The following is a 20,681-nucleotide window of genomic DNA, read 5'->3' on the forward strand; positions in this document are numbered from 1 at the left end:
GGTGTCTCACCTTCACTGGAGTGACTGAGTGCATCAAGGACTCCAGTGGCCCCGTAGCTGTTAAATGCATTATTTGCAAAACAAAAAACTATGGAACAGATTTTTTTTTCTTTCCATTGGAGATAGTGTTAAGTCCTGGGTCAGGGTTTTTCATATAAAATGTTTGCTAATTTAGGTCAGATGGGAAAAGCTTCCCCACGTGCTTCTCCAGAGAAGGGACTATACCAGCCTTCTCCTCCCTTACCCTTCTGCCCGCCCCCAACAACTAAACTTCATTAATACGATCAACTCCAGTATCATGCAAACCAGGGCATGGACACGCCCTCCACCCTGAGCCCTGCCTCCGGGGGTGCGGGGGAGCCCCAAGTGGGGGCTTGCGGGCCACCAAGTCTCCTGGCCCAGAGGGGGTCCCCTGGCCTCCGCGTGGCCTCCTCAAGGCAGGGAGATCATGCGTCAGGCCCAGAAGACAAGTGAGTGACCAATCTTTTCAGAGTAAAATCATTCACTTTTGGAAAATGTCTCCTCTTTTAAAAAGCACAGATGGTCTGTCCCTTTTTTTCAGGCCTCAAAAAAAAAAATGTACCTCACAAAAGATGAATACCACTCAGTACCCTTTTCAGTAAGACTACAGTATTTGGTTTGAGCATCGTTATTTTTTCTACACTGTATGTTAAAAAGAACCATGTTCATAGCTATATCTTAAATACTGTGATTCAAGGTTTTTAAAAATATAGCATAAATATTTTACTAACTTAAAATCATGCATCTAATAACAAAAGATTTGGAATCTCTTGAAATCAGTATTAGTCGACATATGCTCTTCCCAGCCTGCCTCTTGAACCCTACTGGAAACACAAAAGCCGGAACAGAACAGCTGAAATACAATCGCACGTGCGCACGCGTGCACACACACCACTTTTCATTTCTCCCGAGCCACACAGAATTGACTTCCCGTGTAAATCTGTCCCCTTCGTCATACTTCACACGCATGAAGCCCGACCGAGGGGACCTTCACCACCTCTTCGAGCAAGGCTGCCACAGACCCAGGTCACAAGTCACTTACTCCTCACAGCCGCACCCTGCTGAAGACCTGAACTAATCCTGTGCAGTAAGTAGCTGTCTGTTCTTCAGGGAATTAGTGCCTGTGGGTTTTTACCAAAGAACTTGGGCAGTTTGAAATATTCTGATGGGACACGTGCACGGGCTGGGCCCAGACGGGCGGCCCGTGGCATAAGCAGAACGAGACTCCCTGGTGCTCCCACGTGTCATTTTCAGTGCCTTGGCAAAACTTGGTGCCTACCTGTGCCCCACCCCCAGGATCCGCAGGGCCGTTATACTGAAAGCCACGGGGGAGAGTGACCCACACACATCAGCACATCAGATGGGTGCAGATTTCCAAAGCAAGACTGAGCTTGGTTTCTTGGTGTGTTTATCGTTACCATTCTTAGGTGCCTTATACTCCCCAAGGATTCAGGGGCAGAAAGACCCCTTGTCTTAATACTGAACAGGAGCAATTCCAAAGCTGATCTTTTAGAGCAGGTTCTGATGTCCTCTCTTTGGCTCTGGGCCTCAGAGAGCAGGGGTGTGCAGAGAAAAGCAAAGGTAATCTTTCTAGTCACATTAATGATAGTGGTTCCAAGCAATTAGAAAAGGGCTATAAAATAACTTTAATTCTTAAAAATCTTTGGTCGTCTTTTTTCCTGCTAGGAGATTGAACTGATCACATATATTGATTTATATCCTGAGTTTGTGGGAACGTACAGGTTTGGAATGTCCTACTGTAAGACTGATGAATGTAAGGAGTTAATTTCAGGGTACAGTGTTGCCTTAATGGTTTAAAAAAAATAAAACTATTTTTTAAAATTATTTGGTGAGTTTTGAGTGATGCTGTGGGGTGAGCGTTTAGCTTGAAAATCCTTGGCTGCCAGTGTCCACCCTCAGCTCAGTACAGCCCCTACCCCGCCTGCACAGGGGTCTTCACTTGTAGCCTTTTGTCTTTAAGCGGACAGAATGGCCCTAGAACAGTGTGGCCCCAAGATGACAGTCATTTGTCTGATGTCACATGACACAGGGGGAGCATATGAAACTAAAACCCAGGCACAGATCAACCAATAAAAAAAAGGTCTTTATTCATTCTCTCCTCAAACACACATCTGACATTCTCCCTGCCAGTAAGCTGGCCTTGCAGGACTTAGAGGTGAGACTGCCAGTTCCACCCTGGAAGCCTTGGTAAATGTGTCACCACCTGGGGGCGGGGAGGGCGGGGGTGCCTATGGGGGAGGAGTGCCCCGGGGCAGCCTACAGTTTCCTGAAGGTTGGTGCTGAGTTCCAGGAAGTTTTGAGAGCTGAGTGAGGGAAGGGAAGGCAAAGAGAAGGCATTCCTCTCCCTAGGGCTGGAGCCAGAGCCTGAGGGGACAGAAAAGGCCGGAAGTGGCAACACCCAACCCCCACCCCCTGGCTAGACCCAGAGTGCCACGGAGAACAGCTGCTTCGGGTATGTTTCAGGGGAAGGATTACTTTCCAGAACATTAACTGGTTCTCTGGTTTTTTAATTATAAATCTAACACAATCGAGATTAAAAACATTTGCTAAGCATCGCAAGGATGGGAAGTGAAATCCTACTGTCCCCAGACCCACTAATCTTTCGCACACCCGGGCACCTTCCGGCAGCTAAAGGACTCCTGTCCTGCCGAGTAACATCTTCACAGTCACTTCCAGGGACCGGGAGGCCCCAGCCCAGCCCTCCTGCCTCCGCGTGAGCAGTGACTGCATGACCTGGGCCAAGACCGGAGCCCTGTCCCTTGGCTTCTGTGCCCTCGGGGCTGGGTGGAGCAGCATGGCACCTGAGGAGTGTGAGAAGGGCCCTCGGGCCAGCCGGGAGTGAGCAGGAACCAGCCAAGGGATGACCCTGCAGGAAGACCCTGCGCCCCAGGTCCGGAAGGACAGCGGAAGGGCCGGCAGCCCCAGCCCCGTGGCTCAGTTCCCGCCCTGTGGTCTCGGCGTCAAGGGCGGCTCTGAACACGACTAGGTCCGCAGGACGTCTGGTCTGAGGTCGGCCCTCTGGGTGCCTTTTCTGCGTGGCTTCTTGTTCTCTTGCTGCCGCAGGCAGAACCCCAGCTCCCTCCAGCCCCCAGCGCTGCTCTCGATGGCCCCGAGAAAGGCTGGGCACAGCAGCTCCCAGCCCAGCCCCCTCCCCGACCCAGCTGCAGAGGCCTGCGGGGCCCGGGAGCGCCGCGCCGGGTACTGGTGCCCAGCTGCGCTCACGTCTGAGAACCAGGCTGGCTGGCAGGCCTCTTGGATGGACCTTTCCTTTTCTCCAAGTCTTGCCGGATTTCCCGAGGGAAGGCATCAAGGTTCTCCCGGACACAGGGGAGGCAAAATCTCTTGGAATAGAATAAACTGCACTCCTGAAAGAGGAAGGGGGCCAAGCGGGGGGGGGCTAAGTCCACAGAATGGGGAGCACGGAGCAGCTCCTCCCTGAGCCCAGCCCTTCCCTTGCACAGGGCAGGGGGGCTGAGAGGCGACTGGGAGGGGGTGGCCAGCCACCTCCAGGAACGTGGTCCTCACCTAAGGGAAACAGGGATGGAGGACTCCCAGGGAGGACACGCAGACCCGGCAGGCAGTGGGGAGTCCGGGGTTCTGAGCCTGCGGGCAGCACCCAGTGACGTGGGCAAAGGCGTTGAAGAGAAAGCAACGGGTTGACCAGGGTGGAAGAGGCAGGATGGCACAGAGACCCTGGAGTCTGCCCTGCTCCGTCACCATCAAGGGGAACAGTGAGCTGGAGCAGAGGCCACACCTAAACATCAGAAATTCTAGATCCCTCCTTCTGGTCATCGCATGAGAAGGACACAGGCTTGGTGACCACCAGTGCTGGGGGCAGCCCCACCCACCTACAGGGCCACGGGCGGCTGGCTGGTCTGGCCAGGAGGTCACATCTGTCCAACCACGGCCGTTCTCCCCTGCGCCCATCTCTGCCAGTCAACTCCAGAGACTCACTCCCCAGGGCCCTGTCCAAAGATTGCTTTCTTTCCTAGCCCCTTCTGCCACTGGGTGTGGCCACGTGGCAGCTCTGTGTCACCTCCTGGTCATGCCCTTTGAAGGAATGGGGATGTGCTCCCTGCCTCCTCCTGCTGGCAGGAGCAAAGGCGTGATGGCAGGAGCCACAGCAGCCACGGTGTGGACCCAGGCAAGGCTGCCCTTCCTATAGTTCTCAGGTCGGTTCCCACGTAAGAGAGAGGACTCACTGGTCACTAACAAACCGTTTCATCAAACACTGGAGGCTTCAGAAGACCACCTCTCTTCTGCTCACCAAGTGCTGCCCAAATTTGTAAGTGTGGCATTCAAGGCCTCTCCACACCTGGTGCTGCCCCCCTTTCCAGTCATCATCTTGCAACTGCTTCTCTCCCGCTGAGTCCTCACCAGCTGCCCCATCTCCAAACACCCCAGGCCTCTGCCTCACAGAGGCTTCCTCCTACCCCACCAAATCTTATCACCTTGGCCTTACAGGGACGGAGGCTGACTGTTTAAACCTTGTGGGCACTTTGTCTGCTGGCAGAATGCCCAGGGACCGCTCTACTGCCGGGTCACTTGGGTTACAGGGGTCACACTCCTCAGCCACACTGCTCCACCTCCAGCCATCCCCAGGTTTTCAAACAATGGGCTCAGCCCCCTGGTGGACTGGGCCTACTCAGCCCCTCCGAACCTCAGTCTCCTCATCTATCAGATGGGTGTAATACGGCTTTGCCCGGCTAGGCTTGGGGCTGGACTGAAGGAATTAGCACTGGTAAAATGGGCTCCAAGAGCAGGAATACTCAAGAATGCTCCAGAAAGCACAGTTCCTTCCTCTGGAAGGTCCCGCCAAGAACAAGTAGGAAGAAAGTCACTGTCCCACGGAGAGAAGCACCATGGCCATTGCCATGGCTGGTGGAGATAGGGAGGGGAAGGGCTGTCAGCGGCCACAGAGGCACGGAGACCCTCCGACTGACCCCAGCTCAGCCCTCTGCCTGTCTGCTCACGTCGGTTGGCCCGCGGGACCCATCCATAACGAGGTGGCCTCCAAGAGCCCCCGGCCCCCCACCAAGTGACTAGGAGGGCTCCTAGGGTCACCCTGGCAAGGAAAGGCCAACGCTCTCACCGTCCTCGGGAAGGCTCACGTGTCACCTTTCCCACATTCGTGGGTGTGGAGTCCCGGCCACAGGGAGGCAGAAAGGGAGGGAAGGCAGCCCCAGCCCACACAGCTTACCCACCGGGCCCACACACACCAGCCGGCTGCACAAACTGCACCGAGAGCCGAGGACCAGGAATCTGCCCTTGTCTGGGGTGAAGGGGTCCTTCATGACGTAACTCTCCTCCAGAAGGCTGCGGGACATAAGTGACGCCAGAGGTCAGAACGGCCTAAACCTCTGCGGGCAGAAGCCTGGCGGCAGGGGGCCACACACCCGGTGGGCTCACGGGTGGAGGGGCTGGGACCCCTGCACCACCGAGTAGTAACAGAAAGACAAGCAATGGGGGCGCCGGCCACAATCGAAGTCGGGGCTGCCATGGGCTCTCGGGGGCCGCGGTGGACAGAACCACAGAACACCCACAGACGGGCCTTTGCAACGCAAGGCCCCAGGCCCCGGCCTGCCTCCCTGGGATGGGGCCAGGGAGCATGAGGCCACCTCCGGGCTCTCCAAGGCCGTCCCTACAGCCCTGGCGTGGGGACATCCACTCCCAAGCTGCCCGCTTCCACCACGCAGGAAAAACCAGGGTGCTCTACGCCCCTTGCGAGGTGCCGGCCTCACGCCGCACATCAAAGGCCAACGGGGCTCTGTGACGACACCCATGTTCCTGGTTGGCGGACAACCAGCCACCACGCGAGTGACACGTTGGGTGGGCCACGCATTCGTCAGCTTCTCGGCGACATGGCGTTTGACGAAGGCCAAGTGAAAGGTCAAGTTCAAGCCCCAGGACCCGCTGGCTCTACTCGAGGCCAGCTCTGGGCAGAGTCACGAGAAGCGGTCCTTCTGCGAGACGCTTCCCAGTAAGAAAGTGCCTCGACGGGAGGCAGGAGGAACGGCCGCAGGCACAGCCGCAAATGAAGACGCCGCCACAGGCGGAGCACCAGCCAGCCAGCTCCCGCCACGGGGTTGCAGGGCCGGGGGGCGGGGGCTTCCGGGGCCAGGAGCGGGGGTACTCACATGACAGACTGCGTGTCGGGGGGCTTCTGACCCACGTAACTGTAGGGGGCTGTCAGCGCACAGAGCTGGCACTTAAACACACCCAGGGGACGGCCCTCGGCCTCACGCTCCATCTGCAAGTTCAGGAGACAGGGCGGGTCACCTGCAGCCCCGGGACCGACCACGCTCACCTCCAAGCCTCCAGCTGCGCGTTTCGAACCCACAAGACCCAGGACGCCCCTCCACACAGGGAACCTCAAGTTCGGAGTAAGCGGGACAGACTTCAACACCAGTTCCTGCGAGTCGAGGCTCCGGGCGGCGCTCCAGGCGCAAGAGGGCTGCAGAATCCCCTGGGCCCCGGCCGCCTGAGCCCTCCTGGGCCCGCAAGTGCCCGTGTCCAGGGCCGCCCCCTCGCCACGGGCACCGGCCCACCTCCTCGCCGAGCTCCCGCTCCCCGCAAGGCCTTCCCCCTGCCGCGCACCTGCGGAACCTACCCCGGGGTAGCTCCGGGTTTTTCTCTTATTTTTGGCTTTCGGCAGTTTGAAAATAGACATCTACGGGTTCCCTTTTTTCTTTATTTATCCTGCTCGTGCTTCTCTAAGCAAAGGGGGCCGACGCAGGTCTCCCCGGGGTTCGTCAGCCCGCCGACGTGCCCCGGAAGGCGCCCGCGCATCTCCGCCTGACTGCCTCAGTTTCCTAGAGGGCCGCGCACGCCCGAGCCCGCCCTAGGGGCCCTTCCCGCGTCTTCCGTCCCGCCCCAGCCGCGGCGCCGGGGACACAAGCCTCAGCGCAGCCGCCGGTACCTCCAAGCCGCGCCACCCGCCGCCGGGGACCGTCCCGGCCCAGGGCGCGTGCGCGGTCCCGCCCTCGCCGGCTCCGGCCCACGGCGCGTGCGCGGCCCCGCCGTGACTCCGCCCCCGGCAGCCCCGGGCGGAGCTTCAGGGGGGACTTCCGTCTGCGGAGCACGGTGGCTGCTGGCGGGTTAGGACCTTAAACCCTGGTGAGCTGAGCTTGCCTAGTGTTGTGGCCGCTCCCAGGGTTTTCCACCCAGCTCCGAAGGTGGGGCCCACCAGGGAGTTTAGCAAGCACCCTAATGTTCTTACTAGTGGTTATGACCTCGATGTGCTTACAGCAAGGGTATTTTGTGCATCAATTCAAAGATCTACTGTTGGGGGTTTTTTTTGCTGGGTCTGCCCAAAGGGGGACCCTCTCTGGATGAAGCATTTCATATGTGACCTAGAACCACTCAGATACATGACCTTGGTCTCAGGAATACTGTTAAACCCATTGCACAGGTTAGACAGTTTACCAGATGGCCTAGATAAGGGAGCCAAGGGAAATAATCAAAGAGCAAATATTCGTCTTTGGTAGAAAATAAAGTTAATTTTGAGTTTGAGCTGTCCACAGTTTTTAATATAAGAAAAAGTTTACCAAAAAAAAAAAAAATCCACAAGGTTTAAAATTATCTCCAAATATCTATACTTTTAAACAGTTTCCCTGGGTGGCTCAGTAGGTTAAATACTCAACTCTTGATTTCAGCTCATGGTTTGTTGACAAGATGGAGGCTCCATGTCAGGCTCTACATTGACAGCATGGAACCTCTCTCCTCCCTTTGCCCCACCCCCAATGAGTGCACATGGTCTCCCTCTCTCTCTCTCTTTCTCTCAAAATAAATAAACTTAAAAAAACTTAAAATGGTTTCCCAGGAGCAGCTACATATTTACAGATAATTGTGGAAATACAATAAACCACTTGCAAAGAATAGAAATGTGATTGTTAAAAAGAAGAGTAACTGCACGCAGAATAAGCATTCTATCAAAACAATGAAACGACCAGCCACGGAATAGAAGATATTTGCAAAAGCTGTATATGATAAAGGACTGTTATCCAAAGTACACAAACAAATCTAAAAACTCAAAGAAAACAACCAACCTAATTAAAAAATGAGCCAAAGACCTGAACAGACAGCTCACCAAAGAAAATATACAGATGGCAGGTAAGCATAGGAAAAGAAGCTCCACGTCCTAGGTCATCGGGGAAATGTGGATTTAAACACTGAGTTACCACTCCATACTTACTGCAATGGCCAATATCTGAACGCTGACAGCACCAAACGCTGATGAGGGTGTGGAGCAACAGAAACCCTCCTTCGTGGCTGGTGGGGATACAAAATAGTACAGCCATTTGGGAAGATGGTGTGGCATTTTGTTTCAAAACTAAATATACTCTCACCATACGGCCCAGCAGTCATACCCCTTGGTACTCCCCGAAGGGGTTAAAACTTATGTCCATACAAAAACCTGCATGTGGGTGTTTATAGCAGTTTTGTGCATAATTGCCCAACCTTGGAAGCAACCAAGATGTCCTTCAGTAGGTGAATGGATAAGTGAACAGTGGTCCATCCAGGCAATGGAATCTTACTTGAGGCTACAAAGAGAGGTGTTGAGTCATGAAAAGACAGGAAGGAAACGTAAATGCATGTTACTAAGTGAAAGAAGCCAATCTGAAAAGCTTATATATTATATAATCCCCACTATATGACATTCTGGGAAAGGCAAAACTATGGAGACAGGAAAAGGATCAATGTTTGTGAGGTGTTACGGGGAGGGAGGGATGGATTGATGGGACACTGAGGGTCTTCAGGGTGTTGAAACTACTCTGTATGGTAATACAATGGTGGAACCATATCATTACACATTTGTCCAAATTCCTAGAGCATGTGAAACCAAGAGTGAGCCCTGATGTCGACTATGGGTTTGGGGTGACAATGGAGATTCACCAGTTGTAACAAATGAACCACGTGGTGGATGCTGGTGATGGGGAAGGCTGTGCCTGTGTGGTGGGCCAGGGGTCAATGGAAAATCTCTGTAGGCTCCACCCAGGTGTACAGTGAACTCAAAACTGTTCTAAAAATTAAAGCTTAAGAAAAAAAAAAACACCAAAAAAGCATTCAGATTTGATGCAGGGAAATAAGAACTAGAGAACAGAAACATTAGCTGCAGTCTGCATGAGACAATTCATGCACAAATAATCTGGAAGTGCTCTCTATAGACACTACGTTCTGGCCACTTGGGATCAAGAGGGATTTGAACCAAGTGAGAGGCCTGGGGCAGGTTCCAGTTTAAAATAAAATAAACTTTTAAAAAATGCAAGTTTCCAGAATGAACCAGAGTCTGCAGCAGAGGTGGGCCCTGAAGCCACGGATGGAGAGCTCTCTCTGCCCAGAAGACTCATTGAACTCCTGAGATCTTAAGGGGCTAAACTGAGATCAAATCCAAGAGCATTCATCCTGGATTACTGTTTGGTGCAGACTTGGGAGGGTATTCAGAACTGTCGCCAATGTTTTCTAGAACACAGCTGTGCTATTCCTAGAAATATGAGGACAAAGGAATCTTTAGAAATGGCTTTAAACTTGCTGAGCCTTGGTCTCTTGCTTGAACCGCACTGGGTCCTCAGAGAAACCGACATGGATTTACTTTTTCCCCTCCGAGGTGAGGAAGTGGCCACAACCTTACAGGAGGAAAAATCTAGAACCACTTCAAGTTTTACGTCTTTCTGTATGAGATTAAGTAATGATAATGATAGTAAATATATGGCTTTCAAAAAACACCCTGTATTTTTGTCTTCACTTTGTTTTCCTGATAATGTGGTAATTGGCATTTCTACATTTCATAAACATATGCACTTACTGCTCGCTTTACTGGATTAAAAGGCCCCTGGTGCTGTCTTCCCGACATGCGAGGGAAAGTCCTGTGCCTGCGAGACTTCTCACTGTAAGCAGAAGTCTCCTTGGCTGGACCCGGAGCTTCCTTCCAGGCCCCGCTCTGACAGCTGCCATGTCGGTACCAGGAGGGGGTGGTCCTACGCCAGGAGGCCACTCCAGATGGCACTGCCTCCCTCCCTCCCAACAGCTCCGGGTCATGGCGTGCAGCCAGCCCAGGAGCATTCTTCCTGGGAAGGGAGCCCAACCAGGGTACCCTGAGCCTGGAGAAAGACCCAGACTTCAGCTGATTGCTGATTGGGAAGAGCGTCTGGCCTCACCAACCCATGCCTGTGTGGCTCTCCAAGCTCCAAGGGGGGGATAGCCCGGGCTGCCAGAGGCTGGGCTTCAACTCTCTCATCCTGCCCTCCCACAGGCAAGTGCATGGACCTGACTGGGCCATAACAGGCCTCTGGAAGTACAAAGAAGCTATTTGGCCATGTGTTGACTTTTTCTCAACCCGTTCAGAAGTCGGGGGGTACAGAGGGGTGACGGCTACGAACGTGCACTCCAGAAGAGGCCAGTGAGCCAGTATGGACCCGGCCACTCCCATGACCTCCCCGCCAAGGGATCTGGAGACATGTGCCCTGGGGGCACGGCAGCGTGAGCGGCAAGGGGCGCGGAATGGCTCGGCCATACCCGCACAGCTCAGGCCCGCAGGGGCGCTGGGTACACAGTGAGCATCTGGGATGAGCGCCCCCCCTGGGTTGGTGTTCCCCTTCTCGGGCCCTCCACCTGGAAGGCAGGACCCTTCCGAGTATCTGCCCCTCACGAGAAATGACTGCCGCTTCCACAGAAGAAAGCTCACGTTTAATTCTCATAAAGCTAAAGTGGCATCTAGATCAATGAACGTGCTTCCGAGTGGAACTATGGGAGCTGCTTCCCCTGTTTCTCTTAAACAATAAGCCACATGTTCCTTATTACTCCTAAGTACCCCACCATGCCATCAACCCCCAACGCCCCGGTCCTGGCCGCATACATTATTGCCGTCACTCTACACAACATGTGCTGTCTTTCGGGGTGAGCCCTCGCCCCAACACACACACCTTTGTGTCACTTAACGAAGTTCAGGGCTCAAGGCCCAGAAAGTGTTGTTAAACTTGACATCTTTAACTTGCAGTTGCCCTAAGGAATAGGTGGGGCGCTTCAGACTTCTGAGCCTCCGTTCCCATCCCTGAATTCACAGGCAGCAGGACAAATCCGAGAAGTGCCCACAAGGCCCCTGCAGCCCTGCCCCAGCTGTAACCTGGGGTGTGGGGGTGGGTAGGGTGGGGGAGGCTCCCGGCCCTGGTCTGCAGAGGGAGGTCCCAGAGGGGCTGAGGGAGGCACAGGGTTCTTGGCTCCGAGCCCATGGGTGGGGGTTGGGAAAGGAGCCAAGTCACAGCAGGAGAAGGCTCTGCCCTGGCAAGATGGAGAGGGGGTCCTTGAGTCTCTCTCCCCCAACTCTGGGTCTCTATTCTGCTGTGGGCTCCAGAGATACCTAATTCCCCCTGCAGAGGGGCATCGGTCGGGCTCCCATGCGGGCACCCTCCTCCCTGCCCCAGACCTGCCTTTCCTTCCCAACACCCAAGAATTGAGGCCAAAAGTGGAGATATTGCCAAACACAAAGGTGTGCATTTTGAAGGTGGCGGGTAGAAAGAACAGCTGAGCCAAGGAACATTCCTTAAGTCTGGGGCAGGGCGGCGTGGGGGTGGAGTGCGGAAGTCTCGCCTGTGGTCCTTGACACTGTCGCGGCTCACACAACAAGATAAACCATTTTCTTCCCATTAATGTTTCTGGTCTTGAGTCCCAGATACCGGCGGCTGTTCTTCTCCGGCTGCCCGTACAGCATGTCCACAAAGAACTCTGGCTCATCCCGGGCCTTGGGTTGGAAGGACAGACACCTGCACATGGTTCTCAGCTTGCGACACAGATAGGTCATCGCTTCCGCTTCGTCCGAGGGCTCCTCGTACACGGGCTGCTTCATTTCCTCGTAGGCAGACAAGATGACCGCCTGAAACAGGTTGATCAGTATGCAGATCATCACCAGCATGAAAGACGAGAGGAAAAGGACCCCCAGAACCCTGTTGTTGGAGAACTCCGTGTTCTGGAAAGCGGAGACGCAGTAGGAGAATATCGTCTGCGTGGCTTGAATCAGGTTACTGTAGTTCCATTCGTGCTGACCGAACACCAGGTAGCCAAAGGCCATGTACACGAAGAAGTACACGGACACCACGAGCGCCATGTGGCAGATGCCGGGGAGGGCGGTCTGAATGGCCCGCTGAGCCAGGCGCACGTCGTAGAAGAACCGGGAGTACCTGAGGGTCTTCAAGATGGTCAGAAATAACAGGAAGCCCAAGATGATCCTCATGCTGTGATCTACCCGAGAGACTGCATGAAAGGGGACAAACTCCACGGGGTTCAACAGGTAGAACTGAATTATGCCGGTGGCCAGGAAGTGTTTCCTGAGGAAGAGCACGATCAGCACGGTGAAGATGCATTTTAGAGCCAAGTTGAGCAAATTGTACACGCTTCTCACGTAGGAGGCCCTTTCCTGCAAAATGATGTAGCCCTCGTCAACAACGTAGGCTAAGAAGAAAATGACAACAGCCACGTACAGGTAGATCTCGGTGGAGGTCCTCCTGTCAAAATCAGCGAGCGAGAAGGAATGCGTGGAGATGCTTGTGTTGACGACTCCTAACTGCGAAACCTCAAAAATGACAGAGGTGCTACAGAAGAGACTGACGTCCGGGTTAAAGGTGGTCAGCTCCAGAATTACCGCCCAGGTCTTCTCGTCCAGCCAGTCGCTGCTCTGGAGCTCCTGGAGCCTCACGCTGGAATTAAACCGCTGCTGCTCTGGAAAGAAATAGAACGCGTAGCCTCCCGACCCGTAGGTGTGTAAGAGTCCATGGGAGAAATACACCCACGTCTTCTCTTGAGGCTTATAAGTGAATCCATTGGTGTTCTTGTCCACGGCCCGCTTACTGACTTTGTTCCAAATGTTAGAGTAGCTTTGGGTGTCTTCCGGGTCCGTGCCATACTCGGGGTGACAACGGATCTCTCTCTCCATGCTGTTCTGCACGAAATCTTTGGCGGGCGGGCAGAGTTTCGCGCCGGGTCTGGCCCTCACTTGCCTCAGGAGCGGGAGCCCGAGGATCTTGGAGGAGCTGTCGGGAAGAGAAGTTGGATTCAGGTCATTGTGGAGTAGAGGCACCAGCACGGCGTCCAGCCACCGGTAGATGTCCTCCAGCCTGGTGACCGTGCCCAGGTCCACCGAGAAATGGTCGCGGATGAACTGGTTGTAGTAGAAGCTGTCGGTGTGGCGCAGGACGGCCACGAGGCTCAGCAGGAGCGCCAGAAACAGGAAGTGGGTGAGAACGTAGCTGAGGAACAGGAGCGCCCTCCTCTCGATCCTCTTCTTTCTTTGGAATATTCGGATCTCGTCTTTGGTGAGGGGCTGATACATCCTCGAGCTCCGCAGCCGCAGGACTTGCTCATGACGCCTTCGCATATCTTCTGGGGTCATCTTCTCACGGAACAGGTTGATCTCTGTGTAGTGGTACTTGCTTGCCCACGAGAGGTTTTTACAGAACTTGGTCCTACTTGTCCTGAAGCCCGACAGGAGGATGATTTTGGACGGCTGCACCAGAAAGATGGACAGACAGAAGGCACAAAACGAAGCAAAGAGCCACTCTATGGACTTTTCGTAGCCGTAGGTCAGCCCGTAAAACACAATAAAGAACGCAGATACGCTGCAAGTGGCAAAAACCAAGAACCACGCTATATAAACGAAACACCTGGGTAGGACAAGCCTGTGCTCGTTCTGGAGTTCTAGAGGATTCTTCAGGGAGGTCTGCTGCTCGGGAGCGACACCCTGATGGCCCTCTGCGTTCTGGTTACTGGCATTCGCATTTACATCCTGGGGAAGGGGGACCTTGCGCTCTGCCTTCTTACGCTGGTGATGCTTGGTAAAGGCCACTTTGTCAGGAGCCTCCTGATGACGTTTGGTGCTTTTCCTGGGGGGGCCCTTCGAAGCCTCCCTGGCAGGGGCACCCTCGGTTTCCTGAGCGTGCCATGTTTTCAGACGTTCCTCCCAGTATTCACTTGGGACTCGCATCAAGGGACTTTTCTGGGAAGACATCTCTTCTAAAGTCAGGCAAGCTTCCTTCTGAGAATAAGTAAACAGAAAATCGATCAGGAGTTGCACAGGGAGGGTGATCAGGACACTTTCCAGTCCTATCATCAGTGACCTGGTGTATTTTCTCTCTGGCTCCATGGCGTCTTCTTTTTTGTTGAGATTAAAGAACATAATATTGCATAAAAGGGAGGACAGCAACATGGCCAGACAACAGGACAGTCGCTGCAGCCTATTGAAGGGCCTGGCAGTGGCCCTGGAGAAAACAGAGAACCACATGTGATTTCTCCCCAGATTATATGCTGAATCTATCAGGAAATAGTCCATTTTGTTCAGGGACTGGTTGGGGGAGGTCACATGAAATGTCCTGTCCAAAGAGGAGTCAATAGAAAGCCATTTCCGGCAGATGAAGAGCCAGATGTGTCTGCTGAACAGATTTTCCACTTTGATTCTGCTCAGATACCAGCTGGGGGCTCTGCCCTCATTGTTGTGCCAAACGCGAATGGAGTGGATGTCCCCCAGGTCCCTTTTCGTCGTGAGGAGGAAAGTGTTGATGCTTCCCTGGTAGAGGGTGGTAAAGTAGGGGTGGCTCAAGCAATGCACGTTGCTGTCACCCTCTGTTCCCTTCAGTTGGATGAAGACGTTGGCTCTGGTCCCGGCCCCACAGCGGATGCCTGTGAAAACGGTGAGCAGGTAACACACCTTATCGTAAGGATCGTTGTCGGGCAGAGTTATCACGTACTGCCGCAGAAGCTGGTCCATGGCGTCTTTGTGCAAGGCCCAGAACGCGAGGAATATATACGTGAGCATAATGAAAAGTACAACGAAGAGGGTCACGGGGTTTTGGGGGACGTTCTTGATGAGCTCCAGCCGTAGATCTACGGGATTAGGGACCACAATCACCTTGGCCGTCAAAAAGTGGGTTCGCAGGTGCATGCTGGCTTTTGTGATCACCTCCAGCTGCCGCCGGGCCCTCCTTGGGTTTTGGCAGATACAGTGCATTTTGTCCCAGGTGGTCTTCTCTCCGAGAACGCAGGTGTCTTCTCTCCAATCAGTCTGGATGCCATACATGTCTAAGCACTGAACGCTGAAAAGGGCAAGGCTCACTAGCTTGTCACTGGGTGCCATGACAAAGCGAGGTGCCTGCAGAGTCATGGTCACGGTGCACTCTGACGAACTGCCTCTCTGAGCTATGACCTGCAGCAGGGACGATGGAAGGCAAATCACGCGGGCCACCTTCACCACACAGGCCGGATGAAACAGGTCACTCTGGTTGCTGATGGGAGGGATGTCATAGGGCACGAAGAAGGTGGCCACCAGGGCGGTGGGGGTGATCTCACGTCCAGAGTATACCGATACCGTGAACACCAGGGTCACTTCTGTCACGATCTGGACCAGTACCTCACTCACTGTGTTGCTGTCCACCTCAAAGCTAAACCCCCCTGTCGTCCTTTTGAAGGGCTGATTAACTTTATCGGGCGTGTTGTCGGGTCCCACTGTGAGACTGAAAACTGCAAAGCTCAAGTTTTTTCTGAGGATATGCACTTCTGCTACATCGGGCATGATCTCTATCGCGTCGCCGTTGGCGGCGAAGCCTGCCATTCTGAACCCAACCACCTCAGCGGAATACTTTTCCTGCTGACTTAGCCAAGGAAAGGGATCATCTGCAAACTCACAAAACATGGTACATATCAGAGCATTTTCGGGCACGCTGGGGACACTGCTCACATTTAGCACCAGATGAAAATAACTTCGACCAAGCTTCTCATTGCTGAAGAGCTCCTTGATATGCCGCATTTCTGTTTTCTGGAGGGACATGTTAAAGCTGGAGGCTGTCATCTCAGTGGTTTCATTCCCGGGCCCCATTCCAGCCAATATTGTGTCTGCTAGCAACTCCAAGCCATAGAAAGGCTCATCTACTTCTTCATAGTGAACAGTCAGTTTAAGGATATTAGACAAACTTGTTAATATCCCTGTGCTCACGATTTCTATTTGTTCAGCGTGAAAGGGTTTGCCTGTTTGTGGAGACTGTAGTAGGGCATGGTTGGCCTGCCAGATCCTCCGTGTGGCAAGTTTCTGAGCCATTCGACTGAATCCAGAGGTTGTCTGCGTCACTTTGGTCACACACATGACCACCTGGCTAATTTCCTCCAACGTGCTGTTGCGAAGAACAAAAGTCTGGTTCACAAGGTGATCCCGGAGTCTGGTTCTGTCGGCTTGCAAAGTTAAGTTAGTTTTCATGTTGTTCACAACAGAAGCTGCCATATAAATTAAGTAACCTGCAGGTAAAAAGTCCTGCTCGTCAAGCAAAGTGGAGAGTGAGGAATTCGGTCCCATGGTGAAGTTGAATAATCGATCGAGCACACTCCTTGATGAGATTCTGTCCGTAGGAGGCCGCACAGTGGCGTACAGGGTCTCCAGAGTATAGGCTCCTAGGGTGTCATATACCTGAATAATGATCTTCATGACATAATGATTAGCCGACACACCAACAGGGAGAAAGGAAGGCGGTGATGTGGACTCATTCCCCCAGTACAGGATGGCCCCCAACGTGTTCTCTTTCACAGAACTGATTTGCCCAAAACCGTACAAATCAGAAACTACCATTTTGTATGTGAGAGGGATGTTCTTATCCGTGAAATTGGTACACTGGATGACAAATTTGGTTAAAAATGCAAGTCCCTGACCTGGATTAATGTTGCACGCTCCAGTTTGAGGGGCATAGTTAATAATAAAAGAGTATCTCAACTTCAGGGGTGCTCCGCTCCACGTTACTGAATATACAGAAACCCAAAACGTGGCTTCAGGAAAAGCCCTAAAAGCAAAAGGTTTTATGGACAGATAAGGCCCGGTCCTCCCTGTTGTGGTTTCCGTTGCCCAATCAAATGCCATCTCTTTACCCGAAGTCGACAGAATCGACCAGTTATAGGTATTATGGCCTCCTGCACACCCTGTGCAGTTTAGCAACAAAGAGAATCGATCCGAAATCATCAAAAAGTTATCACAATTTTCAATACACGAAATGTGTGCTGCAGGAGTCGGTCCCAGGAGCACGTGCACCATCCTATCCGCAAACGCTGTTCGACTGCCCTTCCGGATCACCATCCTGAAATAATACACGCCTCTGCCTCTCAGTGTTCTTGGCAAAAGGGACAGGATGGGGCCCGAGGCGCCCGGCCACCGCAGATCGGCCTGCTTCGCAGCGAGACAGAGTTTCGTGCTCACCAGGGTAATTCTCTCTCCTTGGTAGTTTGTGTTATCCGTGGTGCAGTACCAAGAAAACAGGAGTCCGGCCGAAGCGTTGCCTGAATCTGGGTCCGAGGACATTGTTCCATCCAGAACCAGGGCATCTGTGAAATTTATTGTTACGCTGGGCCCGGCAGGCATAACCACCGCCTGGAGGTCGCTTCGAAGAATGGTGACATAGACGGCATCTGACCCTGTTGCCACAGGCGTATTTGAGCTCCCTGTGTAGATGTCCAGAGTGAAATTAAACACGTACACTCCCCAAGATAAAGAATTTGGGGGGATATGCATAAACGCTGGAGTTCTCCCTAAGCGGAGTTGTGGGACGTCCAAAGGCTGATTCCAGTCCGGCACATCCGATACAGAGGGCACGGAATAGACTCTCCACTTTGGATTAATTAACGTGGCTTCCGGGCAGTCAAACTGAAAGGTTGCATTCAAGGTCGTGTCCATTCTCCTGTTCAGCACCACCGGGTCTTGGTTCCTGTTGATCCTTACCAGGGCGACAACACAGGGCAACGTCGCGGGTAGCTGGCAGGAAACGGACGACTCGATGGCTTGGGGGCCGTCCGCGCCGACGGCTTCTAACACAACAGGCGTGGGCCCATCCGTGGGACACTCGGCCTGGGCCGCGAAGGCCGCGTAGGGGCGGCGGGGGGCGGCGGGCAGAGCAGAGGCGGCCCGGCGGGGGCGCCGCACGCCGGCGGGCGGGACCGGCGCGAGGCGGAAGGTCCACTGCGGGCGGCCGAGCGCGCCGGGCAGCGGGCTGCGCCACAGCAGGGACAGGCGGCCGCGGCGCTCCGCCAGCCGCAGGTCCACGAGCGTGGGCGCGGCGGCCCCGGGGGCGCGCAGCAGGACGCGCACGCGCAGGCAGAGCGGGCGCGCGCGGCCGCGGGGCAGGCAGAGGCCGCCGGCGCCGCGCAGGAGAGCGCCGCCGCCCGGGGCCGCGCGGGGCCGCAGGCGGAGGCGGACGGCGCCGCCGGGCCGTCTGGGGCCCCGGGCGCCCCCGGAGGCGCTCAGCGCGGCCGAGGCTCCAGGCGCCGGGACGCGGGTCCGCAAGGCGGGCGGGGGCCGGCGGGTCGAGGCGGTGCGCGGGCGGCGGGGGCCGGGCGCCCGGTGGACGAGGACGGCGGCCCGGGCCCTGCGAGGAGCCGGCGGCCGCGGGAGTTGGCCGCGGCCCGGAGCCAGGCCCGCGGCCAGAGCGAGGCCCAGGCCCAAGAGGAGGAGCGCCGGCCCGGGCCGCATGGCGCCGCCGCAGGCCTCAGGGGTCCAGCTAACGGCCTCAGAGGCAGGGCGCGGGCCGCGGGGTCACGGGCGCGGTGGGGTCACGACCTGGATGTCGAGAGGACCTGGGCTTCCGGGGTCCCCGCCCCCTCCCACGCCTGCTTCGGGTCGACCGAGTGGTAACAGAATTAACGGGGCCAAGGTTCCCAACAGCCTGGAAAGGCCCCTCAGCGGGAATCCCACTCCCCTGGGAACATCCGGTACCAGACGGGGTCTGTGAGCTCCCTGAAAGCCCAGGGAGATCTGCCTGTGGGTTTCTGACTCTGCTTTGCTTTACATTCTTAAGTCGAACCCCCACGTCCCTGATTGTGGATCTTTCTTCTTTCCTAACAGAAGCATTTAATACAGTGTTCTGCCAAAGGCCGCTGAACCGCTTCCTGCATATTCGTGGTATTTCCGGTGTCATTCATTTAAAAATCATTCTACCTGTTTGGTTTTTGAACTAAGAATTAAAGATGTGTGGTTAACACCTCACGCCGGTCAGAGTGCCTAGAATGACCAAATCAGGAGACTATAGATGCTGGTGGGGATGTGGAGAAACGGGCACCCTCGGACACTGTTGGTGGGAATGCAAACAGGTGCAGCCCCTCTGGAAAACAGTGTGGAGGTTCCTCAGGAAACTAACAATAGAACTCCCCTATGACCCAGCAATAGCACTGCTAGGAATTTACCCAGGGGATACAGGCATGCTGATGCTTAGGGGCACAGGTACCCCAATGTTCATAGCAGCACTTTCAACAATAGTCAAATCATGGAAAAAGCCTAAATGTCCATCAATTGAGGAACGGATCAAGAAGATGTAGTGTATCTATACAGTGGAATACTGCTTGCAATGAGAAAGAATGAAATCTGGACATTCATAGCAACGTGGATGGAATTCGAGGGTGTTATGCAAAGTGAAATAAGGCAGGCAGAGAAGGCCAGATACGGTATGTTTTCACTCATAAGTTGCACAGGAGAAACTTAACAGAGGCTCATGGGGGAGGAGAAGGGAAAAATATAGTTGAGGAGAGGGAGGGAGGCAAAGCATGAGAGACTCCTAAATATGAGATCAAACTGATGGCTAATGGAGAGGGGGAGGGGAAAATGGGTGATGGGCATTGAGGAGGGCACATGTTGGGATGAGCACTGGCTGTTGTACTGAAACCAATTTGACAATAAATTATATTAAAAAATAAAGAAAAACATAAACTGGGTAAGAACCTTAAGAAAATTAAGATGTGTGGTTTGTTTTCCCACGATCTGGATTTTCTCTGAAATCTTATGGCTATTGATTTCTAAGTTATGCCGGTTGTGGTCAGAAAACGCTTTCTATGGGATTTTGATCGCTTTAGATTTATTGAGTCTTGTTCGAAAGCTCGTGCATAGTGTGGTCTGCCGTGATGTCCACATGCACTTACCCCACCCTTGGTGGGGTGGGGGTAGGTGTCCTATAAATGTCATCCAGATCAAGATGGTTGGTACTGGCATTGGATAATCCATGTCTTCTCTGGATTCTTGTCTAGCTTTTCTACCAATTGCCGAGAAAGTATGTTAACCTCTCCTAGTCTGACTAGAATCTTCTGTGTTTAATGCTGTCAATTTTTGCTTCATGTATTTTGAGGCTCTCTTAGATGCACACACATTTTGAGATCATGTCTTCATGAACTGGCCCTTTTATCATTATGAAATTTCTGTGGTTATCTCTAGCAGTAATGTTTGTTTTGAAGTCTATTTTTGAAATATTAAAATAGCCAAGTTATATGTTAATTGTATCTCAGTGAAACTGGAATGTAAAATAGTCATACTAGCCTTCTTTTTTTTCTTTTATAGTTTATTATCAAGTTGGTTTCCATATAACAACCAGTGCCCATCCCAGCAAGTGTTCTCCTCCATGCCCATCACCCCCCTTCCCATCTCCCCTCCCCCATAAGCCCTCAGTTTGTTCTCAGTATTCAAGAGTCTCTCATGGTTTGCCTCCCTCGCTATCCTTAACTATTTTTCCCCTTCCCCTCCCCATGGTCCTCTGTTAAATTTCTCCTGTTCAAATATGAGTGAAAACATATGGTATCTGTATTTCTCTGCCTGATTTATTTCACTTAGCATAACACCTTCGAGTCCATCCACGTTGCTACACATG

General features: G+C 53.6%; 2 protein-coding genes across 3 annotated transcripts; both read right to left on the reverse strand.

Moving 5' to 3' along the window:
• Positions 1-2,106: 2,106 nt before the first annotated feature.
• Positions 2,107-7,006, reverse strand: CDPF1 (cysteine rich DPF motif domain containing 1). 2 transcript variants are annotated; one of them, XM_039237672.1, is made up of 4 exons: positions 6,962-7,006; positions 6,180-6,292; positions 5,247-5,358; positions 2,107-3,407 (listed from the first exon to the last, which is right to left on the reverse strand). In XM_039237672.1, the coding sequence occupies exons 2-4, from the start codon at positions 6,290-6,292 to the stop codon at positions 3,261-3,263; spliced, it is 372 nt and encodes a 123-aa protein (XP_039093603.1). In that variant the 5' UTR covers positions 6,962-7,006; the 3' UTR covers positions 2,107-3,260. The 2 variants fall into 2 exon arrangements, with proteins under 2 accessions (XP_039093603.1, XP_039093593.1); XM_039237662.1 differs by lacking the exon at positions 6,962-7,006 and adding an exon at positions 6,640-6,952.
• Positions 7,007-10,709: 3,703 nt separating this feature from the next.
• Positions 10,710-18,523, reverse strand: PKDREJ (polycystin family receptor for egg jelly). The gene has a single exon (XM_039234535.1). It carries the CDS (start codon positions 18,521-18,523, stop codon positions 11,654-11,656), a length of 6,870 nt encoding a protein of 2,289 aa, XP_039090466.1. The 3' UTR covers positions 10,710-11,653.
• Between the last annotated feature and the right edge of the window lie 2,158 nt (positions 18,524-20,681).

Source organism: Hyaena hyaena, unplaced genomic scaffold (genome assembly GCF_003009895.1).
Source record: "Hyaena hyaena isolate Hyena2069 unplaced genomic scaffold, ASM300989v1 scaffold_4, whole genome shotgun sequence".
Taxonomy (NCBI): domain Eukaryota; kingdom Metazoa; phylum Chordata; class Mammalia; order Carnivora; family Hyaenidae; genus Hyaena; species Hyaena hyaena.

Coding starts and splice junctions, on each gene's coding strand:
- CDPF1 (XM_039237672.1), bottom strand. CDS start 6,292: ATGGAGCGTGAGGCCGAGGGCCGTCCCCTGGGTGTGTTTAAGTGCCAG. Junction 5,359..6,179: donor CCCGACACGCAGTCTGTCAT/GTGAGTACCCCC, acceptor TATGTCCCGCAG/CCTTCTGGAGGAGAGTTACG. Junction 3,408..5,246: donor GGCTGGTGTGTGTGGGCCCG/GTGGGTAAGCTG, acceptor TTCCTCTTTCAG/GAGTGCAGTTTATTCTATTC.
- PKDREJ (XM_039234535.1), bottom strand. CDS start 18,523: ATGCGGCCCGGGCCGGCGCTCCTCCTCTTGGGCCTGGGCCTCGCTCTG.